Below are 25,423 nucleotides of genomic sequence, written 5' to 3'. Positions count from 1 at the left end.
AAATAAAGGAGGGGGGAAGACATGATAGATATTTCACTCAAAGAAACCTGAGAAAACTGTGCTGATTAAGTGTTCCAGCATTTGCATGACTGGGGCTAAACAGATCTGAAACATAGATAAATGTATACCTTTAAGAACTATTACTTTAATTTAAATAATAATAACTAAAACAACAATTTAACAAGTACTCTTTTGAAAAATGGATTCTTTTATTCATTGAAACCGTCGCTCGGCATTGTGGATGAATTTGTCACGTGACTGAGTTCTGACGTCAGTCTGAGTCTACTTCCGGGATTTTGAGGTGGCTAGTGTTGCTGTTATTAGGAAGCACGGTTTGACTGTTGTTGTAGAGGTTGTTTTGTTTTTTTAAGTGTTAAAATGAACCGCATTTTCGGCAGAGGAAAACCCAAAGGACCACCGCCCAACCTTACGGACTGTATAGGAAACGTAAGTATTTGTTTATCGGACTTTTAAGAGCTGTCTAAGGAAACCAACAATGAAACTGATTTGGTTGCTAGCTAGCTGTAACAATAAGGTGGGTTTACTGTCCCACACAATAGAGTCGCTAAAGTTAAAGCCTTTTAAGTACGTGTAGCCTGGTAGAGAACCCTGTCTTCAGCTGGCTGTTTATTGTTAGCTATGTTTTTATGTGAGTAATAATCATACCGTTGTGTTTTTTTTTGTAACTGTAACGTTAGCTCACCAGCTTCACCCTGACAGCTAGCCTGTGTACTAACTGTTTTTGTCTCGCGCACCGTAGCCAGCGTTGTGGGTTTTGCTGTGTCATGTGGCGGTGTACTACTGGAGATACAAACAGATATGTTTGGGGTTTTTTACTATAGGGTTTAAAGCTTATAGTGAAAAAAAACTCATAGTCAACAGTTACAGGGTCCGGTGCTGTATATTTTGTGCTCTAGTTGTCTTGACAACTGGCTGTGCCGCAGTTGGGGGCGTGATGTACAGACCCCCGGTTGTGACGTCTTTCCTTCTTAATTCACATAAACAAATATCGCCTGACCACGACTAAAGTATATAGTGACTCGCGTATATCATTCATTACAGGAATGAAGATGAAAAGAAATCAATTCACACTGTTTTTGTAGAAAAACTAATCCTCTGTGTCTCCTTGTGGCCACATAAAAGAAAAATCTGCCCTGAATGACACGAATCTTTACAGTTAATACTCTGATCTTCACTGGTTTCCCATATTTAATACAAGTCTGAGGTTTTCGGTTTTTAGTTTAAACTTTTCATTGACATATTGTCTGTTTTCACTTTGGTTAACAGTTCCCTATTACCCACAATGCCGTTCGACTAGATAGATAGATCGATAGATTATTCATCCCAGAAAGAAATTGAGAAATTCACCTATTACAGCAGCACAGAGTTACTGCTGTCTGTACAAACGACCTCCTGTACCGCACCTTTCCACAGCGGGGCTGAATGAGTCTCCTCCTGAAGGTGTAATCCTTTAGTCTGTCTAGCTCTCTCACCTCCTGTACATCTGTATATTCTACTTAAACTGATAAAATAACTCTTCAACTTTCATTCTAATACCTTGTCTAGTTAATCATCTCTCTAACTAGACAAGCCAAGTAAAGTCTCAGCTGTAACTCCGCACAACCGTGTCATATAACTGCATTGAATTCTGTATAACTTTGACTTCAGCGTTTGCTGTTTCCACTACTTCAACATTGGATATCAAATTAATGACATTGATTGTCACTGGAAAATGGTGAAGAAGATGTTGCTCTTTTGTTTTTGGAACCTGAGCATTATCCCTTATGTTTGAGCTTGCTGAATGTCTTCCCCCTATTTAAGGCCTTGTGACATCAGTGTGGCACACAACTGCTAACTTCTCACAGGGATTACAGAAATACAGCACCAGTCAGCAAATTATCACCAGTATCATTAAACATAACATATGTGTTTATATGTAATGTTTCAGGGTGGAGTTTTCCTTTAAGTATCTTGCTCCCACCCCTTTCTAAGATGATGTCATGCATTAGAAACCTGTTCCTACACCTCATGACCATTCACTATGTTTATTAAGCAGGGATGTCACTGCAGAGCTACATAGTTAATAAAGGAAGGACTGTGTTAAGTATTTCCTTCAGGGTGAATGAGTGTGTAAATGGCATGTGACCAAACCGGTTTTTGAAGATGTGATTGAATCACAGTGGCAGACACCAAGACATTGTTGTGTGCATTCTTTACCATGTGAAGTCTTTACATTTCACCACATGACTGATTGTAATAAATATTATCATTTCCCTTTAAGCATTAACTGCAGTTTCTCCAATTTCTAATTTCCTTTAACCCTAGGTTGATTCTCGGGCCGAGTCCATCGATAAGAAGATATCCAGACTTGATGCTGAACTCATGAAATATAAAGATCAGATGAAGAAAATGAGAGATGGTCCATCAAAGGTAAGGAAAATAGAGAAGCTATGTAGTATCAGTCATAAATGCCTGAGCAGTTGTGCAAAAATTAGTGCAGCAGAATTATTCATTCATTCATTCACTCATTCATTGGGTGTTGTCAAAATCTTAAATCTCAGTTAAATGAGGAAGCAGGGAGTCAATTTTACCTGAGTGATAATTTGCATCCAGGTTTAACGTACTTAAGTATTTAAAAATACCTTAACTGAGAATAACTTTAACTGAAATTAGATATTAGGCATCTATATAAACATATGATTACATGTAGTGTTATTCTGTGTTTAGCATTCATTTGCACAGAGTGGACCGTTTGTTACATCCATGCAATTTTGAATGGATTTGATCACGTGTTAAATATAGTAATAAATAAATTTAAAACATAAATGAACACATTGGTAGCTGGGTGAAATAAAAGTAAATGAGTCATTTGTATTGGGACATTGTAAAGCTAAATAAAAGTATAAGGAGTAAGAAGTATGTTTGTATTAATGGAAATTAATTATTAATTTTCAGTTAAACAAATCCCCTAAAATATTACAAACAAAGTATAATTACTTAAATAAATTTCACCTCTATTACATACTTGTCTGCACATGCATGTCTGATCCTTCAAAGTACTGCTATAATGTCTGAATTACTTGAATTATCGGCATAACAGTGGTGAATGGCATGTGAGAATATTAACATGAATTAGATTTTGATTTACGCAGCAAGTTGACCATTGTCCCTGCACTGTTGTCGCTTTCAGAACATGGTGAAGCAGAAAGCCATGCGGGTCCTTAAACAGAAAAGAATGTGAGTATAATTTGCTGTAAGCAAAAACCTTTCTACCATTGTGCCATTGTATGGAATTAAATTTGTGCCAAAAATATTGAACGTAAAAACGTAAGAAACGAACAAAACTATACATCAAGAAAGAAGAAAAACACTCTGAAACTGAAAACAGTGAACTCAGTTTTCTCAACTTGCTTTTGGTTTTTGGTTTATAAATGCACTGCCAGACTTTTTGTTTACGCTCCGTAAGTTTACGTTTGCCATTCTGGCACAAACCTCTCATGTGGGCAGGGCAATTTACTGTCGTTGCCTAGTGAGATTTGGATCGACAGCTCCCTGACCAGGAAGTAGAGACTTCAGTGGCATGGATTTTGGAGAGCATTCTGGATGCGGGTCTCTATAGTTAATTTTTGCACTTTGTAGTGGAAATTACTTACTTACAGGTGCATCGCAGAAAACTAGAATATCGTTGAAGAGTTAGTTTTTTCCGTAATTTAATTTAAAAAGTGGAACTTTCGTATATTCTATACTGATGTGATATTTCAAGCTTTTTTTGTTTTAATCTTGATTATAGCTCATGGAAATCAAAAATCCAGTAAATCAAAATATTAGAATAAAGAATTTATAATACAGAAATGTCGACCTTCTGCAAAGTATGTTAATTTATGCACTCGATACTTGGTCGGAGCTGCTTTTGCACAAATTACTGCATCAATGCAGCGTGGCATGGAGGCAATCAGCCTGTGACACTGCTGAGGTGTTCTGGAAGCCCAGGTTGCTTTGATAGCGGCCATCAGCTCGTCTGTATTGTTGGGTCTGGTGTCTCTCATAGATTCTCTATGGGGTTCAGGTGAGTTGGCTGGACAATCAAGCATAGTAAAACCATGGTCAGCAAACCAGTCACTAGTAGTTTTGGCACTGTGGGCAGGTACCAAGTCCTGCTGGAAAAGGAAATCAGCATCTCCATAAAGCTCGTCAGCAGATGGAAGCATGAAGTGCTCTAAAAATCTCCTGGTAGACACTGCATTGACTCTCGACTAAGAAAACACAGTGGACCAACACCAGCAGATGACATGGCCCCCCCAGATCATCACTGACTGTGGAAACTTCACACTGGACTTCAGGCAGCTTGGATTCTGTGCCTCTCCACTCTTCCTCCAGCTCTGGGACCTTGCTTTCCAAATTAAATGCAAAATTTACTTTCATCTGAAAATTGATTATGGTTGTGTGTTCTGAACCAGACCGAGAGATTAAAGGCTCAGGAAACCTTTGCAGGTGTTTTGAGTTAATTATTTGATTAGCTTCTAATTATCTTCTCAGCTCGACATTTCTGTATTATAAATTCTTTATTCTAATATTTTGAGATACTGGATTTTTGATTTCCTTGAGTTGCAAGCTGTAATCATCTAGATTTCATCAAAAAAAGGCTTGAAATATTTCACTTTGTGTAATGAATCTAGAATATATGAAAGTTCCACTTTTTGAATTAAATTACAGAAAAAAACAAACTTTTCCAAAATGCTAAAATTTTTTAGATGCACCTGTACTTACTTATTTAGTATATTATTTCATAATTAATATTTGAGGTTTGGGTAGTCTCGTACCACTACTTTTTTCGAGATCAACGTCATCCTTCTCCTCAGAACTCCATGTTAGATTTTTGCCACTGAGTTCACTGTTTAGTTTGAATGTTTTTCTTCTCTCATATTGTATATTTTTGTTTGTTTCTTGAAAGGTAACGTTCAATAGTTTTGGCACGAATTTAATTCCATTCCATTGCTATTAGTTTTTAATACTGTGTGTGTGCGCAGGTATGAAGGACAGAGAGATCAGCTGATGCAGCAGTCATTTAACATGGAGCAGGCCAACTACACCATTCAGACACTTAAAGACACCAAAACAACTGTAAGGACATGCTTATCTTATTCCAAACCACAGCAGTTATCCTTTGACTATAGAACCCCTGGCAAAAATTATGGGATCACCACACCTAGAGGATGTTCACACAGCTTTTTTACTTCAGAGCAAATATAGACAAATCACACAAAACAAATCACAGATATGACTCAAAACAATTATTGTTTAATAGCTGAATATTCTTTCTTCGTGAAAAATACTTCAAACAAATTAAATTAAATTATTTTAATGAATACCATTTTTTCGCAGATCAAGTAGAAAAAATTATGGAATGAGTAAGGGATAATCCATGGCTAGGTGTGCGTTACACGTACTACGTACTGTACACGTACTACGCACATCAAGGACAGAGAGATGCACAACGTGAAGGCATTAAAATTGTGTAACGCTCACCTAGCTGTGGATTATCTCGCTTATACCATGGTCACTTGCTAGCATTGACAAGATAAAGCTGTCATTGATGTTTGCAGTGCAAAGTTTGACAAAGGATCAAATAACAAATAAATAAATAATGATATATGGGTCGTTAGATCTAGAATTCTGCCTGCTCAAAATCATACACGCAGATAGAGTAGTGCAATAAGATTACATTTATTTGAAAGAATTATAATATAGTTATTAGATAGAAATAGAGAGCGAGAAAGAGAGATTGTGTGTGTGTCTGAGACTTACTTCTGTCTGTGCTGCGTCTCTACTAATAATGACGCTGTGAGTTTAACTATTGTATGTAACTGTATGTTAATATGGTTACAGATGTTTATAGGAAGCGCATTCATTTAGGATGATAAAACTGACGGTTTGAATGTACACCTTCCAGCCAATCAGAGTCGAGTATTCAGACAGACCATGGTATAATGTAAAGTATGTAATATTTGTTTACTATGAGCTAACTCAAAGACTTGATGGGCTTGTGTTTGACAGGTGGACGCTATGAAGATTGGAGCCAAAGAAATGAAGAAGGCTTACAAGAACGTGAAGATTGATCAGATTGAGGTAAACACCAAGTCTTTTCCATTCTCCACTCGAAATCAGCTGTCTGCAGACAACTCTCTTCCTATTACTATGTATCGATGCATCATTTCAGTTTTCAAATATATCAAATTGACCAATGATGTGATCTAATCACGTGTCGTGAGAAATGTTGATAAAGCTTATTGTGGGTTTGTAGGATCTTCAAGACCAGTTGGAGGACATGATGGAGGATGCTAACGAAGTACAGGAGGCTATGAGCCGCAGCTACGGAACGCCAGATATCGATGAAGACGATCTAGAAGCAGGTTAGTATATGATGAAGTGCTATATGTTATCACCTAGGCATGACTAACTTTTTATGGCATTATGTTTTCAGGTTGTCCGTCTGTCTGAGATTCGTTAGATAGCTATCACAAGAACGAGCAGTTGAATGTTTGTAGGATTTATATGGATTCTTATTGTAACTAGCAGATGTACCAGTTAGATTTTGGAATTGATCCAAACAATGGCAAGGTCAAATGTCTGAAATAGTTTTTCTTCAGTAAGTTCCTTCATGTTTGGAGCACATTCACTGTTCACTTATATAAGAACACCTGCACCGCTGCTCATTTATGCAGTTATCCAATCGGCCAATCATGCGGCAGCAGCACAATGCATAAAATTATGCAGATACAGGTCAGGACCTTCAGTTAAAGTTCACATAAAACATCAGAATGAGGAGGGAAAAAAGTGTGAAATCTGTGACTTTACCCTTGGCAAGGTTGTTGGTACCAAATGGCTAGTTTGAGAAACTGCTGATCTCCTGGGATTTTCACACACAACAGTTTGTCTCAAGAGTTTACATAGAAAGGTGTGAAAAACAAAAAAACATCCTGTGAGCAGAGGGTCTGCAGGCTGAAACACCTTGTAGATGAGAATGATGTGACAGGAAGTAACTCAAACAGTTAGCTAAACTGGATGGTTGAAGACTGGAAAGAGTGATTATTTTAGTTACTGTATCCTTCTTGGCAGCGTGAACCAATCTGGCCATTTTCCACAGACCTCTCTTAACAAGGCGTTTCCACCCACAGAACTGTCAATGACACAATGGTTTGTTTTGTTTTTTTGCACCATTCTGTGTGAAGTTTTGAAACATCATTCTGATGTTTGATGTGAACATTAACTGAAGCTCTTGATCTGTATCTGCATGATTTTATGCACTGTGCTGCTGCCATGATTGGCTGATTAGATAACTGCATATGAGCAGGTGTATGTGTTCCTATTAAAGTGGATGGTGAGTGTATATTTTAAAGGAATTTCTGGCATGCAAATTATTAATTTTTGAGTGACATTGAGTCGCTTCCTTTTTTAATTGATGAATGTGTGGTGCATTTGTTAGAGTTGGATGCACTCGGCGATGAGCTGCTTTTGGATGATGACAGCTCTTACCTTGACGAGGCCTCGTCAGCTCCAGCTATACCAGAAGGCACTCCAGGAGAGAGGAGCACCAACCGGGTAATGACAAACACCTCTGTTAACTATATTCAGATTCTAGCTCCAGAGCTGACTGTATTTGTTGGTGTGCTTTACTTTTAACGTACCTTGCCAAGACAATCATTTTAATCAATTTGATATGTATTCATTTTAACCCCTGCCACAGGATGGAGTTCTGGTCGATGAATTTGGACTTCCTCAGATTCCAGCAACATAAAAACACGATGAACACATTTTATCTCCTTTAAACTTATGCATCTGACATGTAAAACACTGCGATCCTTGCATTTACAGTTTTCTATGAAGCAGGTTCATATAAGATCAAGTGCTCTGGGGTTAAGGATTAAAAAATATTCACAATTGTAAACACAGCCAGTCTTTATCTAGCTCTCTGCTTCTTTTCTTGTTTCATAAGGAATGTAGTCACTTTAACTAATTGTCAGGAATAATCATTAAGTTGATTTACTTTAGATCATCATATATAATATACACACACATACACACAATTCTTTGTATTTTGTTTCTAAAGAAAGTACCTCATTGGCTTTGTACAGCAACAATGGGTTGCCAACTACCGACAAATAAATTATTCTATATTTGGCAATGTGGGTACAGGCTTTGATTGCCTTAAGAAGGTGCTGCATTTCATTATTATCAGTGCACTACACTTGACTTGGATGACAAACCGATGCATATTTGATTACCTGAAACGGACCGTTTACTCTCAGTTTAATGGAATTAAACGTTATGGAAGCAAATTGTTCCACATATGTAAATGGGTGTGATATTACAACTGAATGTATATTGCCTTTTATTTGATAAATGACAACATTTTAAAAGCACCATAGTCCTTTTCCTTTATTTAAACAAAATTTATTTAGTACATATCACTCAAGTTTAAAAAAATACATTAGAGACCATAAACTAGGATTTTTTTTTTTTTTTTTTTAAATACAGCAGTACAAGACATTAGCTTCAACATGTAATGTGGTCCTATTTCTTTAATCTTCTGAATACATTTGACGGAGTGAACAGAGTCTGTTGTGTGAATCTAGAATCGGAGTAGTCTGCATATGTTTGAGGGAGTGAGGCTGGTGTGAAACCTGCTGCATGTGGTAAACTAGTGATCACCAACTGAGTCGGTACGTATGAGGGAAAATCTTCTTGTGCAGGTACTCGACTGTGTTTATCTTGTCCTTCAGCTTTTCAAACTCATAATAGGGAATCTATAGAGAAATAATTTTAGACTTTTAGCACAGGTACAGTCTGTGATTAAATATGCTCGATGCAGAAAAGATTCTGCTTTGGTTTTAAAAAAATATTTACCATCTTCCCTATATCATTCTGTTCTATTATGCTAACCAACAAAATAATACAGGGGCTGATCATGGGATTTTATGAGTGAACAAGCCCAACCATATCCATTTTAAATATTAATACAATCTGGAATAAATGAATGGGGGGGGGGGGAGAAAGAAATGCATTGTACCACATTCTAATGCTGTATGCTTAGAACAGGGCAGAGCGATAACACTCACCTGAACAACTTCATATCCCAGAATCTTTAGGTGTCGCTGTTTGATAGCTTCCTTCCCCAGAAGCCGTCTGGCATTAGCAGCAAAGCGCTTTGGCCCATCAATACAAACAGCAATTCTGGAGTGTGTATACAGAGATATGCTTATTAACATAGTCCCAAATACTAACAATCATATACTGTTTTAAACACTTATTACCTTCTATATATTTCCTCAACTTGGCTGGCAGGTAAGACATAGCCATCTTCATCCAGTTTTATCTCCACATCTGAAGAAACAGTTATTTGGGACAGTTATAACTGGTTTGTTTGCGTCTGTAATCCAGCACGTTTGGGATCGAGACAAAATGCTGATTGTGTAATTTATCTTAAGAATGTTAAGTTTAATTCGAGGTTATGTTGAACCACTGATTTTAAACACTCATAGATGACATTTTGCACTTTAACATCAGTCATTATTCTATTTCAACTGAATCCAGTGTGCTGGACTACACAGCTAATACAACAGCAATTGTCCTCACTGTACATGTAAGCATATTTATTGTGTCAGATATCATAAGGACTAGAATGAGCTGGTTTAATTACAGTCCAAGTGCATATTCTACCACATGCATTTGTGTTTAAGGTTTTTTTTTTGTGGTTGTCTGGATACATTACCAAGTGTGTAACAGTATGGTGTAAGGACCCTGGAAGCAAAGTAAGTTCGATCCCCCAGCAAATCCACTAGGCCATTCTTAACCCCATTATAGAGGTGAGGGTCCACCGGACTTTCCAGTGTACACCCAGGAGACAGAAATGACTTCACCCGCAGCTTGGGTAAAAATTGTGGACCCTAAACAATCATACAAAAAAAAGACCAAGTATTAAAAGGCACTTTTTTTTTTACTTGGCATGTTGGTTTAAATGTGCAACATGCATAAATACATACCCGATAGAATGGACATTCCAGTTTCATAGTCATGTAGAGCTGTGTAAGCTGAGCCAGCACCCCCTGATCCATTACACTGCCCTCTGACAGAAAACAAAACATACTCACTAGCCATTTTATCAAGTACACTTCCTGTATATGTGCTGTATAGGTATACACTTCACTGTTCTACATTAGTATAAAGTGACCTTGAGTGGAGGCCAGAGTATGGTGGAGGAAAGGGGATTGTGGTGTGATGCTAGGAGGCATGATCTGAGCTATAGTATGTTTATTTATATACAATTCAAAGTTACTAGCTGTATGGATCATCGCAGGACCCCTGCTGACCAGATGACAGACTGTGTGAATATAAGGCATAGTGGCAGTGTTGTGGCACTTAGTAGCCACATCATTATACTCCTGTACCTTGTTAGTAGGTATACATCAGTGCCAATTCTCTGACCACAGCACCACTGCTGGATGGATATTTTTGGTTGGTGGACACAACCCAGCAGAAACATTGTGGTTTTTATCCTGCAAGTGCACCTACATTGTAGTTGTGCTTGATAAAAAATAAAAAAATTTAAAAAAAAATTTTAAAAATAGGCAAATTGTGTAGGTACAAGATATTCCCTCTTACCCTGAAGCTGCTGTAGGAAGAATGGGCTGAAGACCTTTGAGACAAAGTTGAGTGGAAATCTCTGTAGAAGGGTACAAGCGTGCAGCAACTCGAGCAGCGTTCGAGGCTGGAAGTGCGAAAAACGTGCATTCAAGACAGACTCCACCTTCCGGAAAAGTCGGCCAGACTCCTGGGGTACATATCCCACTACTCCCAGCGCCACGATCTGCCGAGATACCTGTTCCGTGGTGTACTCATCTGCCCTGTACACAAAGCTTTCAGCCATTGCGTCAAAAACCGGAGGAGAAAAAATGCGCCGTCGCCCAAAATATTGCATTACCCTGGTTACTGTCTCAGGATGAGCTGTAAAGGCGATTTTGGGTACATGGCGTTCCAGAGCCTCAATGAGAAAGTGATCGCTGTGTCCATAGTGCATAAGTGCAGACAATACAACCGACAGTTCTGTATCCGCAAAGTTCGGCACGTGACGCACAGCCTGTTTGCACAATGCAATCACCAGTGGGATTGCCTGCGTTTGGTTCAGCATCACAAGAGCTCCTAATGTTTCGCTAACAGTTACAGGGTCCATTCTTGTAGCAAGTCTGAGTGCACGAGTGTTCATTTCATTCAGCAATTCCTGGTAACATCCACCCTCTCCCAACCCTGCAGCTAGCAGTTTATAGACAGAGGTCAACTCACTTGGATTCCAATGAGCTGGATCTTTGTTCTGGATCTGCCTCATAGCCTGTTCTAGGATGCCACAGTGAGGCCCATCTACTGCGAAAAGTGCTTGCACTAACTCACACAGAGTCTCAATGCTCATGCAGCCCGAGTTTAGTCGTACTTGGCTCTCGGACATCAATCTCATCACTAAGTGACTCTGTGGGTCTAGATAGAGACGTGTACAGCCCAGCAGAGCTCTTACCACCACCTCGTCTTCTAGATCACCAGCATCTTGCTGTAACCTCAGACACATCTTGTTCAAAGCCGGATCAGACAGCAGCACCTCCGGCTCCCGAAGTCCTCTAGCTCCGTCGCGCTCCAGATCAGCCAGTCGATGGAGAACAGCAACAGCACCTGTACTTGAGAGATGTGGCGTGGAGTGCGCAAGATGTAGCACTTGTTGAGAGGTCATGCAGGAGAAAAGGCGATCTTTAAAGGCACGTTCCTCATCAGAGCTCAGGCCATGCAACAGAGAGGTGAGAGCTCCTCCTGTAGAGGGGTCACGGGGAAGCCGTATGGATCCGGCTACAAGAAAGAGAGGCTCGCGGGACGTGATGCACAGCCGCCTTTTTCCCAGTTTTCCATCTTTCCCGGAGAGAGAATGACGGCAACCCTGAAACAAGGGGAGAATGCCTGGAGCACACACATGTTGTCTGACGCACACATTCAGAGTAGTGGAAGAGAGCAGATGGGGAAGGGCCGCTTGCCTCAGCACATGCAGCCTCCGCACCAGTTTCAGAGCCATGAAAGAACGTTATGACATCCTTCACCTACAGTGATAAATAAAGCAAAAAAGGAACCAAAGTGGAGAAGCTCAGTCAGAACTAGGCATTGCCTTCATTTTCAAGTGCACTGTTTCCCAACCAGGACTTTGTGGACCACTAGATGTTTAAACAATATATTTAAACAATCCCAACTCTCCCCACTACCAACCCTGTTCTGTGTTCATGATCACTTGATTCAAGCATGCACAAAAAGATAACGCTGAGATGGTGCTTGGAGACTGGCTTGGAAAACACTGCCCTACTGTACACTGCATGCTAGTGCTTTAGTGAATTTAATCCCTTAGGGTGTTTTCACACTTGGTCCATTCCAGTGCTCCAACTGGTCTTGGATTGATGACCGAGCACATTTTTGTCCATATGTGAACAGGACAAATGAACTCTAATGAAGACAAGACAACTCTAAAGTGACCCACAAGCTTCTCAGACCTTCAGAGGTGAGCCGATTACGGTTCGTTCGCGATTCGTTTTTGTTGCCCACTTGATTTGTGCATTGTGAAAACAAAGTGGCCTCAGTCTGCTTCACATTTTGCTTTATAGAGCAAGAACGTCAGAGTTGCTGTACATGCATAGCTTTAGTTTTCTGTCACCTAACAGAAAAACAATTCAAATATAGCATTATATATAGTGTATGCATGTACTTCATCTACCCCAACCCCTCACACCAATCAATACTACAGTCAGTACCTCTATGATATGAAGCATGAGTTGATTTGGATGGTTCAGCATCAAAAATGCATCTGGTATTTCACTTCAAATCTGCTTTGCCGGTTCTGTTTTTCAGCTGAATTGTAACATTTCTGACAAATGACAGTATCATGTAAAGCCACCATTTTGAATGGCACTATTCAGTGTTACACAGCTATGGTAAAAGAGTCATGATGTGAACAAGTAGGTCTGAGATCGCCTCCATGCTAAAATGTCCAGAAAGAGAACTGAGTCAACTTTTTATGACACACAAAAGCACTGAGGCCATTTGCAGCTAGTTCCCCTTCAGGTCCACTTTAACAGGACTGTGTGGTTCATTTGAAAAGAACTAGATGTGAAAACACCCTTTAAACTCTCATTCTTACTTTTGTAACTACAACTTTCTGTAGTGCCTGAATAATGCATGTTATGATAAGCAACTGGGGGGAAAGGAGCTGTTTATTATGTTAATGATGGTTTACACCTTACTAGAAATAAAAACTGGGAAAAAAGCATATGCTGTTAAATAATATATACGTAATAATCTATGTGGTGATTCTACTTTTGCTGGTTAAAAGTCCCATTACTGTTTTCTCAACACAGGATAGGAGATGGTTTGATATTCTGCGAACTCGCAGGCACCAAAACAGGTTGTTACATTATGTATAATCGAGCCTAGTAAACATTCCCACGGACACATTATAACAATTTCATTTGCCCTTATGCCATTGAACTTACTAGAGGCCAGTGTACGCGGAAGTTGTTGTGTCTACCGAGCTTATTGTTATCCAGTTAGCAGTTACAAACGAGACTGACATCTTAGCCGACACCCTAAACACGTCTCCAGGTACATTTACATTCATTTTATAACAACAAAATAGTACTTTACCAGAGTGATTATCGGCCACTGTAGCCGTGTGACTCAGCATGCTGTCTTACTATATTCTGTAATGTACGCATGTGCAGTATGTTGAATTCTTATTGGTTCAAGTATGCTATGGTGGGCGGAGCTTAACCCAGCCTAGAAACGTGCCACTAGGAACGTAAAGAGAAGCACCCTACTCAGGGCGCATCGAGTAAGGACACGACCACGGCAGCTATTCTTATACTCGTTCCTGGCTGAAGCGATGAGAAACATTTACTTTAAAGTTCTCTTTTAACTACGGAAGCCCTAAGCGGCCATGCATTTTTTTTCTGTTGTTTTCTCGTGATCTAGACATCATTTTTCTGTGTACTGAACTTTCTGTGTACTTGGTTACGTAATTAGCAGAGACATGACAAGAAAACAGCTTTTATTCAAAGATATTTAAGTGTGCTTCAGCTGTGTGTTTACACTGGCCCAGGAACCCTTCAGAGTTGTGAAGGGCGAAGTGTGGAGGAAGTATGGCATTTATGATCACAGCCATATTCCACTGATTCTTGAGTTACAGAAATTATTTACCTGCATTGTTAACAGGTGAAATTGGACCTCTTTTGAATTGCTGCCTCAGGGTTAGGATTTTGGCACCGGCTATCATTCATTCATGTTCAGTAACCTCTTTGTCCTGGTCAGGGTCATGGTGGATCTGCGGCCTATCCCAGAAACACTGGGTGTGAGGCAGGAATAAACCCTAAATGGGACACCAGTCCATTGCAGGGTGCATGCATGGGTGCGCGTGCCCACACACACACACACACACACACTCATTGTTCTGCATACATCACTCATGATATTTATATATTATGTGGCCAAAAGTTATCTATCGTTAGATTAGTTAAATATCGCACCCATATATGAGCCTTCCCAAAAATATAATAATAATAATAAAAATAAATCTGGGCGCACGGTGGCTTAGTGGTTAGCACGTTTGGCTTACACCTCCAGGGTTGGGGGTTTTGATTCCCGCCGCGGCCCTATGTGTGTGGAGTTTGCATGTTCTCCCCGTGGTGTGGGGGTTTCCTTCCCCAGTCCAAAGACATGCATGGTAGGATGATTGGTATGTCCAAAGTGTCCATAGTGTATGAATGGGTGTGTGATTGTGCCCTGTGATGGACTGACGTCCCGTCCATGGTGTACCCCGCCTTGTGCCCCATACTCCCTGGGATAGGCTCCAGGTTCCCCGTGACCCTGTAGGATAAGCGATATAGAAGATGGATGTATGGAATAATAAATCTTTATTTCCATAGCATATTTCATACAAAAAGCAGTCCGAAGTGCTTTACAAAAACAACAATTATATTTACAGTTTATATTAATCCATCCAAACATTTTCCACACCGCTTATCCTACACAGGGTCACAGAGAACCTGGAACCTATCCCAGGGAACTTGGAGCACAAGGCAGGGGACACCAAAGACGGGGTGCCAATACATTGCAGGGCACAATCGCACACACATTCACACACTATGGAAAATTGAGTGGAAGAGTGGAAAATGATTGAGGGCACAGAGCCCTGACCTCAACACAATTTGGATGAATTGGAATGTCGACTACATGCCAGGACTCCTCTCCTGACATCAATACCTGACTTCACTAATGCGCGTGCGGTTTAATGGGCAAATCCTCACAACCACACTCCATAATCTACGGGAAAGCCTTCCCAGAAGAGTGGTGCTTATTATAACAGTGAAAGGGAGACTAAATCTGGAATGAGATGTTAAAAAAGCCCATATTGGTGTGATGGTCAGGTGTTCCCAAATATTAGGCCATACAGTGTTTTAAAAACATACACTCTCTACCCTGTACCCTATTGTATAGATGGTTTATGTTGTGTCAGTAATTGTATACTCATTACCATAGATAATTAAATATATTTCCTACATACAAGACTTTTAATTTTTGATTAAAGATCATTCTAATTGTGCTTCATTAAAAATGTTTGACGTTACAGCTGCGTTTAGGATTTGGAGGTGGCATAGTTTGGGTATTGGTTCTTTTTGACTGTACATTGAGCACTTTTGGCCCACAGATCTGGTAACCCTGTTTCTAAACCATTTTTATGCAGTCTAGTACTCAAAACATTTTTGTACTTTAAAAAAATAAAAAAAAATTTAAACACAGTAATCAACAGTTATTTCTCCTTTATTTTTGAAAGGACATACATGTTTCATGTCAATGTGTCTAATTCAAATTAATTTCACCAGATTGGTAAACCACCATATTTAAAAACCTAGAACTGCATAGGCACTGTAATTTCCGTGGCTGAGCTCAGGCAAGCTAGGACATGCTGACTGGTATGAAGAAAACAAAGCCACCCCCCAAAAAAGCAGCACCCATACCCATGTATAATCTTACTGCACATGGAGGGTTACCTGAACACACAACTACACAATCTGAAATTGAAATGGCCACAGTTTTAGACAACTAGTGCAGTTTAGGTATGTGCCACTGACGCCAAGAAGGGGCTTCAAAACTTCACGCAGCTATATTCACACACTTCCTCAACAAAAGAAATTATGTTAAATGAATAAAGACAGCAGATTCTACAATTTAAGTAATTTATTGAAAAAGTTCATTTTTATTATAAAAATTCAGCTAGATTGGGACATAACGTCAAACGTGGTTGTAGACCCCACCACCACTTCACATTTTACCACATTTAAAGCACTGAGAAGCTTGACCTCCAAGAGATCCAAGACTGTTATGTGCAGTTCTGCTGCATCTACATTAAATGTCTGTTGAATTTACTAGAAGGTACACTTTAGTGGGATAGACATTTAGAAAAAGGCCTAAAATAAAAAGTGAAAGATCATAATTAATAATGCATATACAAAACCCAGCTAATTACATCTATGCTTTCAAAAGAGGCTGAAGTAACCCACTGTTAAACCAACCACAACAAATGACTCCCTCCACTCCTAAACAACCGTGCTGTGTCCAATATTTAAAAAATAATTATCCTAACATGTTCAGTAATTTGGTCTTAATCTAGATACATTTTCCCCTTAAAGTTTACCTTTAAATAAATCACACACAAACAGAGCAGCCTTGCAGATTTTTGAGGTTGGCATTTATCTCAGAATATTTCCAGAAACATTAGGTACAGCTCCTTTAGCTCAGAAAGAAGATTAGAAAGGAAGGATTGATGATGCATGGAGGTTTCTGTGTTTAGTCATCCTTGTCTTTGGCTCCGTGTTTGAGGATACGTGTGAACTCCACATAGTTAAAGTTGTTCTTCTTGTCAATTGGGGCCTCCCTGAAGAGCTCATCGACCTCCTCGTCTGTGAAGCGGTCACCCATCGTGGTCAGAAGTTCCCGCAGGTAGTCTTCCTGGATAAAGCCTGGGGTAGACATGAGAGGAATGGTTGGGGGGGGGGGGGGGAGAAGAGATGGTGGATGAATCTAAATCCTCAAGGTTTCTCAGTCCAATCATAGTTGTAACCAATTAGGCTTAGTGGTTAATAAATGAAGATTAAGTATATGCCCTTGCTAAAATTCCAGGATATTAAATCTACTTCACCAAAAAAAAGAACTCGACTTTCAGAGCACTTAATTTTTCTTTATTATGGTTTATTAACACTAATCTAGTTTGCAGGGTCTATAGCAAGCGTATTTTATTCATTATGATTGAACTAAATTAGTGTTTCATAAGATTCGGTAGACTAATGGCGCTTACCAGTTCCTTCCTCGTCGAAGCAGGCAAAGGCGTTGCGGATGACATCTTCTGGGTCAGTGCCATTCAGTTTCTCTCCAAACATGGTGAGGAACATTGTGAAGTTAATGGGCCCAGGAGCTTCAGTCATCATCGTCTCCAAATATGCATCAGTCGGGTTCTTACCTGAAGATTAGATGAAGTAATAAATCTGAGCGAGGTGTGAAACAGTATTAAAAACTTGAGTATAACAACAATTCAGACCAATCACACTACCTGCTTACATAGATTTAAACAAATAGATGTAAAAATATTGGAAGAAAATTTAAATTTCAAACTCTGAAAATCACATAGAAATATGAAACTATATACAGTGGTAACATTCATCTTGCAGCCAATAGAGACATTTGCACAGTGGTTGATCACAGATAAATGACACTCCATGCTTCTCCTACATGGCGCCATGCGAACCATACCTGGCATAAACTGAGAATTGTTCCACAGTGGTAGGGGCTTGGTGTCTGCATTTGATTTGGTGTTCAATTAATCCAGGCTCAAGTCCATTTTACAAAACAATATATATACACACAGTTTTCAGAATTTAATCTCATGTGTTTGGCTTTTTAAATACCCACGTTTTACAGGACACACTGCATCTAGAAGTTACGTTGGGGTTTTTTTCTGTAACATCTTTATTGTTACAGATAGGGTGACAGTGGTTAACTTTTCCAGATACTATGCTGCTATACAAACACAGTCATCAGGTAATCAGCTAGCCAAAGTGACGGAGCACAAAAGGGTACACCCTCTTCAGAGATGGCCATAACTTCAGACCTACTCCACCTATTCCTGTTAAAGTCAGCCTAAAGGCAAGAGTTAACAAGAGCCATGTTACATCATCAGGTATGAAATCAAAAATCCTAAACAGCTAATGCCAACCACAACACAATTTCCAAAAATAATTTAGCTAGTTAATCATGCAAACATAAGACCTAAACTTGGAATGTGCTAGTACTGATACATTTGACGAGAGCTCTTGTGCAAAATGCAAAGAGAGAAAATAAAATGATACCCACAAGAACATAACTTTGTTATATGTACATTTTATACAAACAATTTGCATGTTATTGTCAGCGAGGTGAAAATTACCCAGAGATGCCAGCATGTCATGCAGATCCTCCTTGTCCACAAAGCCGTCACGGTTCTGATCGATCATGTTGAAGGCTTCCTTGAACTCCTGGATCTGTGACTGATCGAACATGGCAAAGACATTGGAGGTCGCACGCTGAGGGCGCTTCCTGGCTCCCGTCTTTGCCTTCACACGACTTTTGCTGGACATGTTGCCTCTGGTGTGATTTTACCTAATATATTAAAAAAATTAAAGCAATTCAATAACAGTTTCCCTCACAGAAGTCTAGAGGGGGCAAAAATTAACTGATTTTTTTTGGAAGGGTTGCAAATTTAGCAGCTCCTTTGTTTTTTTTACTTGTTAGTCAGAATCTGTCCTGTATAAAGCTGTGCAAACCATCACTAACCAGTCACAGAAATGAACTCAAAGTCAAACAAACTCCGCAACATTCGGAGCTTGAAATTTTTTAAAATTACCACAGATTTTCAGCTGATTTGGACCATGACGTGCCAGCATCATGTGCGTCAAAACATGAGCACAGCTAAAATGTCTCATATACCAAACATCATTCCTACAACTGCAATTTCACCAAATTAAAGTAGTTTTCTGCAAAATAAATATAATAAATACTCTGCATAAATAAATAAATTCTGCAAGTTGCATCACATTTATTTAAAAAAATAAATAAATAAATAAATAAATAAAAAAAAGCAAAAGCAAGCATTTTTGGCCTCTACAATCAAGTCAGCGAAATCCTGATTCTGACTGATTAAGGGAAAGAGAGATCTGTCCAGTCTTGCCTGGCAAAGCAAGAGAAATCTAATAAAACAATGGTGAAGCCCAAGCAGCTCTTCAAAAGGAAATACACAAGGTGGATAATAACTAGAGCCAAAGATTTGTTTTCCACAGAGAAACTAAGTTTGTTTTAGGAAATCCTTTAAAAAAAAAAAATTAAAGTTACATACAATGGTCATAACAGGAAAGCCCATTTCCTTCTTACACGTAATACATCTTCATATTAATTAAGCATAAGAAACCCTACGTCACAGCACCTCCAGGACATTGTGAGGATGAGGTGATGATTAACACAAACCATTTTAACTGAACCAGCTGCCACACTCATAAGGAAGAAATTTGCTTGTTAGATTCCTGTTGATTTAAACCACAGGATTTTCTCAACATGCTGGAATTCACTCGGTCATGCCAAATAGTTGCTCATCTACGAAAGCACAAGGCCATTACACGACCGATGAAGCAAAATCTCAGCATCAGGAACATGGGAAAGATTTCAGAGAAGGAGAGTTACTGTAGATGTAAAACTATTATTAAAACCGGCCTATATTTTCTCCCCTGAGTCTGCTATACATAGACACACCACAAGTCCACCCAGTTAACACCGAGTCAAGATGACCCATTTTACCAAGGCTAAAAATTAGTTATTCTCCTCTACTTTATGACAGATGCTCATTAAAACAAAACTATCATGTTTAAGAGCCACGTTTATATAGACTTTAAATCATATTTTTAATTATTTATTTTTTCCTTCTTAAACATGGTTTGGATTTTTTTAAGGTATCTGCCTATAGCAGAATAAATTTTATATGTGCATGGTGCGCATTTATTTATTTCATGTATGACGCTTTTTATGTCTATGGTGCATGTTAGTCTACGTGACCTCGTAGTGTCACAATTGAATTATATAGCTTAGGTGAAATAAAACATGAACATTATTGCGTCCAGTGCGACACAACAGAACATAAGGGTTAAGGATTAAATTAATGCACTGTATATTGAAACGGCGAGAAAAAAAATGACCAATCAGTCGCTTAACTAAGTTACTCATGCGAGACAAAATAAAAATATTTTGAAAGATTTTACGTTTGTCTCGCGCTCTACCTGACCGGCTCGTAGCGAATGGAATTAGCAAACCTTGCTAGCTAGCACTAGCGTTATATCCGACTTCAAGAAAATGACTGAATTTGGCGAATACCGCAGAAATAGCTCGTTTCAGACACACCTTGACAAAACGTGCAACACAATCAATTTAGACAAATAACAACAACAATAAAAAATTAAACAAAACTCATACCTGAAACCCAACAAACTGACGGCCTGCTCAACCACCGCCCAAACTTCCTGATAATCAAAAGGGCTGCTTCCGGACAGGATACCAAGAGCGGCTCAACGAGGGTTACAGGGGTGTACAATACAACACGGGCTTAAAAAATAACACATAAGAAGACAAAATACGCTTTAATCAAAACGTACAACAAATATGAAAATGATTTTATTTGCATTTATAAATATTCTCACAATTTCCACTGATGCTAGGAAAAATTATCTAAATGTTCACAGTAAGAACACCCCTGTGTGCTGTGACTTAGTTCATCCAAGCTCGCCCAAAGTCTGGTCTACGTAGACTCTTCAACATGTCCATATAAGGTGCTGTGACTCAAAAGTCAGTAACAACACAAGGAGCGTTTAGAAAAACAGCTGTTTCTGTCTGGCATCTTTTTTCATGACTCTAAATCACCCCTTGCCTATTTTAACATTTATTTCAGTTACAAAAATTCCACAGAAATATTATTCAGGGTAAAAAAAATAATAATAATAATCTATCGGTTTGAAAATGTTATTAGTGCTTCCTTAACATTTCCAAACAAAATGTCCTTGTTAGGACTATGGCTGGCAAAAAAAAGCCAAACTAAGGCTAATAAGGTAGTAGAGTGAAGAAATGTAAAACACAACACAACTTGTTGTAACAAGCATTTTCAAAACTCTTCCCACAGTAATCTGAACAGCAGCACTCCATGTAAAACAAACTGAATGCTTTTTCAGAGCTACAATACATATGCTTTCTTACTCATGCTCAACTACTAGCAAAACCCTATGGTTTACAGCCCAACTTTCAAACGTTTACATACACTACAGTATATATAAAATACTCCTCTCGTTTTTAAAAGCAACGATGATCCAGTATAGCACTTTGATCCGTTACAAACACTATACTGTTTTATATTTAACATGTTATACAGACAAAAAGAAAAGCTTCACTGTAGATGCTTTGAGCTACAGAAGTGCCGTCATGTATTCAGCAGTGGATTGTTGTAACACAAATCCCAAACCAGTTCATAGACTATTTAGTTTGTCATTTCATTCCTTATCCCTCATCGTACTGACTGGGGTACTTGAAGACCCCTGAGGTGTACTTTGTTCTATTATTCCAATTTTTCATGACTTTGTTAATCAATTTGTTCCTAATGACTTCATATCATTGTTTTCAGTTTCTGTTTTAATTAGTGCTTTTTAAAAATACCAAGGCATTGGGGTCCAGGACCCCAGTCAAAAACCTATGCAGTTTTAATAAATGGAACTATTTATTGAGTTCATATTTCCCATAGGTCATAATTCAATTATCAGAGGGGTAGGGGCTCTCTGTCAGTCATTTTGAAGGAGGCAGACACAGATGCAGCAGGCACAGATGCCTTCATCATCTGGATGGGGAACTTCCCAGATTGGAAATTTTCAGAACGTGGCCAACATCGCCGGATCTACCTGAGACAGCTGGGGAATGCCCTGTTCATGCCACACATGAAGAGGAGAACTGATACTGCCATGCTCCAAGCCCCGATCCGAACAGCAATGACCATCATGGGAGTCAGGAAAACTCCACCTGCTGCTGTGGACGTCCAACGATCGGCTGGAAAATCTACTCGAGAAAGGTGTAGCCTTTGCTCCTGAAACACAGACAGGAAAGTAGCAAATGTTTGCTCCTCTTGTTACATGCCAGTATGCCCTGAGCAAAGCATGAGCCAAATCATGTGCCAAAACTGCATGTGGTGTTCATAGTTCAATGTGAATACAATCTATTTTACATTATGTACAAACTGAAAAATCTCAATTTGAATTACATTTATTCAACCTTTATTTTGTGTGCATTTTAGCTGACACCTAGATGAACACTTTACAGTTGGTTTTGTGACTGTAAGCCATTCAGTTCAAATGCTATTGAGCTTTAAATTATGGTATATTTTGTGTCTGAGCCCATTTGGTAGTGAAATTCATGTCAAATTTTACATATGATTTCATGGTTTATTTGAATAAATTTTAAAAATCTAAAAGTTGTGTGTCATACCTAACACCTAGATGATCACTTCACAGTTTGTTTTGTGACTGTAAGCCATTCCGTTCAAATGCTATTGAGCTTTATATTATGGTATATTTTGTGTATAAGTCCATACAGTGTAAAACATCACAATGTTTAGATATGATTTGACAGTTTATTTTATTGAATATCAAAAATCTAAAAGGTGTGCTTCATACCTAACATCTAGTCGAACATTTTACAGCTGGTTTTGTGACTGTAAGTCATTCCCTTCAAATGCTATTGAAGTTAGAAACTAGTATACCAATGTTGTATGTAAATTTAGAGACAGTCCCTTAATTTCCACATATCTGCAAATATCGAACGTCCAACGTCAAGCCAACTTTATGCCAGTACAGTACATCTGGTTATCCGCATACTAGTCTTACTTTAGTGTGTTTGTTTTTTTGTTTGTTTGTTTATTTTATCTGCTATCATTTTTTTTTCTGCTTTACACTGAGTCTTGAAGACACAAATATTTTTAGTCCTAATGCCATGTTTCCTGTAGGCAAGGGTAGACATGATGTACAGTTATTTGAACAGTAAGAAATGCATGGATGAGACTGAGGTCTCTGATCTCATTTTAGACAGCTTAGCTGGAAAAGCGAGGGATATACTGAAAGTATCCTTGTGCAGTTGCCCAGAGCTGACTGCTAAAGTGCTCCCTGGCACAGTGTTTGACATACCGAAGCGCAATTTCAGTGAAGTGACGTATTCTAATTTGCCTATGGCTGACTTTTATAACACCCTTCCTAGAGCAGAGGAGTGTCCTGTGGACTACTGAATTCAGCTTAATAAGAATATTGATGTAGCTGATGAATGTGTAGGCGTAACAAGTTTGTTGAGGACCCTGCAGCTGAAGCTGTTATGATGTTTATCACACACTGTCCAGATCCAGGTCTTTCTATGTCTTTTCAGTTCAAGCCTGCTGAACAGTGGAATGCCGCTGAAGTTCAAGAGCGGCAGGATAGTCATCAAAGGGACCAGAAAAGTGCTTCTGCTAGAGCGCCACACTCGTTGTCTATGCCTGCTTGCCATCAGAACACTGTTACCGTCTGTAATGATCCCTTACCCAATTCTCTGAAACAACCAGAACCCTCGTCATTTTAGTCACTGTGTTCATCTAATCAGCTTAACCCTAGAGCTGTTCCATTTGCTCCAAATGTTAGTATTCAGCAGATGGTCGGCATGATGGATAAAGTGTGTTATAAAATGTCATCAAAGGTGTTTTGTGGAAGATGAAGTCTGAAGAAAAGTACTGGGAACTCATCTCCTGTGAAAATGGTAACCCTGAGTGCGGGAGTTTATTGAACTCTTGAGCTGCATTTCCCATTGGTCTGGCTCTCTTCAGCCTGATAAGTTCAGCACAGTAAAGTTATGTCAAGCAGTCACATTGCTTCCTAGGTGTGAGCATCTTGTCTGGAGTAAATTACCTGCTAACGCTCTTATTTTCCCAGGAAGCAGGGTCATCATTGAACTGACTACTTCTCGTGCAGCGCCTTGTCATGTTCTTGTCGGACGTGTAGTGACTCCTATGTTGGGTAATCTATGGGTGCCGATGAAGGTTTTAAATCCTACAAAGACCCCAATAACCCTTCGCTGTAACGCAAAGCTGGCCGACGTGTCTTTTTGTTTGGCTGTGGAAGATGTTAATGTCATGCAGAGCTTGTGCAGACCTAATGGCGATGTCCCTGATTCTGTTAATCATATTTCCTCTGTCAACCCTGTGCAATTATTTAAAGAGTATAAACTGGAAGATATTGATATTGGTGGATGTGATGTTTCAGAGTCATGGAAGAGGGAGTTAGTCTTGTCGTGTCTTATCATGATGTTTTCTCCAGAGATAGGCATGATTGTGGTGAGGTAAGAGATTTCATTCACAGAATCAGTCTGTACGATGAATGCCCATTCCGGTTACCCTATCGCTGTATCCCCCCTGCCCATGACCAAAAGCTGAGAGAGGTTCTTTCTGAAATGGAAGAGAAAGGGATCATCAGCAAATCAGTCAGCGAGTCATTACCAGTGTGCCAAGTGTTGCTAAAAAACTGTGGGATGGCTTTTTCTGCATTTATGCGTTCCCTCAGCGTATCCATTCAGCCCAGGGAGCTAATATTGAGAGTGAGTTGGTTGCTGAGCTCCTTGATCTAGCTGGCATTGACAAGTCACACACTTCCCCATATCACCCCATGGGGAATGGTGAAACTGAACCAGAATGTTAGGTAATATGCTACGGTCCCATCCATCAAGATCTAAACAGAAGTGGCCACAGTTAGTACATACAATGACATTTGTGTACAACTGTACGGTTCACAAAACAACTGGTTTTGTACCTTTTTACATAATGTTTGGAAGTGTACCGAGATTGCCTGTTGACCTCATGTTCCAAAGTGTCCTTTGTGATTGTTCAATTCAATTCAACTTTATTTGTATAGCGCTTTTTACAATGGTCATTGTCCCAAAGAAGCTTTACAGAAACATATAAACACGGGATACAGATTTTAAATGTGTGAATTTATCCCAATTGAGCAGGCCAGTGGCGACGGTGGCAAGGAAAAACTCCCTAAGATATTAAAAGGAAGAAACCTTGAGAGGAACCAGACTCAGAAGGGAACCCATCCTCGTCCAGGTAACAACAGATAGTGTAAAAGTAAAGGAAAGTTCATTATAGTTTTATATGAAGTCTGTGATTACAATAACTATGTTCAGTCCCTTGTCAGTGATCTGCAGTCTGCTATGGTGTTGGCTCAAA

The 25,423-nt window shown here is 39.2% G+C and overlaps 3 protein-coding genes across 4 annotated transcripts; 1 reads left to right on the top strand and 2 right to left on the bottom strand.

Moving 5' to 3' along the window:
- Positions 1 to 272: 272 nt before the first annotated feature.
- On the top strand, positions 273 to 8,420 carry chmp5b (charged multivesicular body protein 5b). The gene is made up of 8 exons (XM_053628731.1): positions 273 to 447; positions 2,326 to 2,430; positions 3,191 to 3,237; positions 5,028 to 5,121; positions 6,055 to 6,126; positions 6,302 to 6,410; positions 7,484 to 7,599; positions 7,745 to 8,420. Exons 1-8 carry the CDS (start codon positions 379 to 381, stop codon positions 7,793 to 7,795), a joined length of 663 nt encoding a protein of 220 aa, XP_053484706.1. The 5' UTR covers positions 273 to 378; the 3' UTR covers positions 7,796 to 8,420.
- An 82-nt stretch (positions 8,421 to 8,502) lies between these two features.
- On the bottom strand, positions 8,503 to 14,060 carry fastkd3 (FAST kinase domains 3). 2 transcript variants are annotated; one of them, XM_053628730.1, is made up of 7 exons: positions 13,720 to 14,052; positions 10,660 to 12,131; positions 10,041 to 10,123; positions 9,770 to 9,944; positions 9,312 to 9,381; positions 9,117 to 9,231; positions 8,503 to 8,804 (listed from the first exon to the last, which is right to left on the bottom strand). In XM_053628730.1, exons 2-7 carry the CDS (start codon positions 12,104 to 12,106, stop codon positions 8,706 to 8,708), a joined length of 1,989 nt encoding a protein of 662 aa, XP_053484705.1. In that variant the 5' UTR covers positions 12,107 to 12,131; positions 13,720 to 14,052; the 3' UTR covers positions 8,503 to 8,705. The 2 variants fall into 2 exon arrangements, 1 of the variants encoding a protein (XP_053484705.1); XR_008386294.1 differs by lacking the exons at positions 8,503 to 8,804; positions 9,117 to 9,231 and adding an exon at positions 10,446 to 10,581 and having other exon boundaries at positions 13,720 to 14,060.
- A 2,230-nt stretch (positions 14,061 to 16,290) lies between these two features.
- On the bottom strand, positions 16,291 to 20,715 carry LOC128609877 (myosin regulatory light chain 12B). Its single transcript, XM_053628733.1, has 4 exons — positions 20,620 to 20,715; positions 18,551 to 18,762; positions 17,426 to 17,587; positions 16,291 to 17,090 (listed from the first exon to the last, which is right to left on the bottom strand). The coding sequence occupies exons 2-4, from the start codon at positions 18,738 to 18,740 to the stop codon at positions 16,918 to 16,920; spliced, it is 525 nt and encodes a 174-aa protein (XP_053484708.1). The 5' UTR covers positions 18,741 to 18,762; positions 20,620 to 20,715; the 3' UTR covers positions 16,291 to 16,917.
- Between the last annotated feature and the right edge of the window lie 4,708 nt (positions 20,716 to 25,423).

Source organism: Ictalurus furcatus, chromosome 7 (genome assembly GCF_023375685.1).
Source record: "Ictalurus furcatus strain D&B chromosome 7, Billie_1.0, whole genome shotgun sequence".
In the NCBI taxonomy this organism is placed as follows: Eukaryota; Metazoa; Chordata; class Actinopteri; order Siluriformes; family Ictaluridae; genus Ictalurus; species Ictalurus furcatus.
Note: the sequence above shows the minus strand (reverse complement) of the source record. Positions and strands in the feature narration are given on the sequence as shown.

Excerpts from the sequence above, each read along its gene's own strand:
- chmp5b (XM_053628731.1), top strand. The coding sequence starts at position 379 with ATGAACCGCATTTTCGGCAGAGGAAAACCCAAAGGACCACCGCCCAAC. Across the intron at positions 2,431-3,190 it reads TGAGAGATGGTCCATCAAAG|AACATGGTGAAGCAGAAAGC; the intron begins GTAAGGAAAATA and ends TGTCGCTTTCAG. Across the intron at positions 5,122-6,054 it reads TTAAAGACACCAAAACAACT|GTGGACGCTATGAAGATTGG; the intron begins GTAAGGACATGC and ends TGTGTTTGACAG.
- fastkd3 (XM_053628730.1), bottom strand. The coding sequence starts at position 12,106 with ATGGCTCTGAAACTGGTGCGGAGGCTGCATGTGCTGAGGCAAGCGGCC. Across the intron at positions 10,124-10,659 it reads CTTCCTACAGCAGCTTCAGG|AGGGCAGTGTAATGGATCAG; the intron begins GTAAGAGGGAAT and ends GTTTTCTGTCAG. Across the intron at positions 9,945-10,040 it reads TGGAATGTCCATTCTATCGG|GGTCCACAATTTTTACCCAA; the intron begins GTATGTATTTAT and ends ATGATTGTTTAG.
- LOC128609877 (XM_053628733.1), bottom strand. The coding sequence starts at position 18,740 with ATGTCCAGCAAAAGTCGTGTGAAGGCAAAGACGGGAGCCAGGAAGCGC. Across the intron at positions 17,588-18,550 it reads TGACATGCTGGCATCTCTGG|GTAAGAACCCGACTGATGCA; the intron begins GTAATTTTCACC and ends TCTAATCTTCAG. Across the intron at positions 17,091-17,425 it reads CTTCGACGAGGAAGGAACTG|GCTTTATCCAGGAAGACTAC; the intron begins GTAAGCGCCATT and ends TGTCTACCCCAG.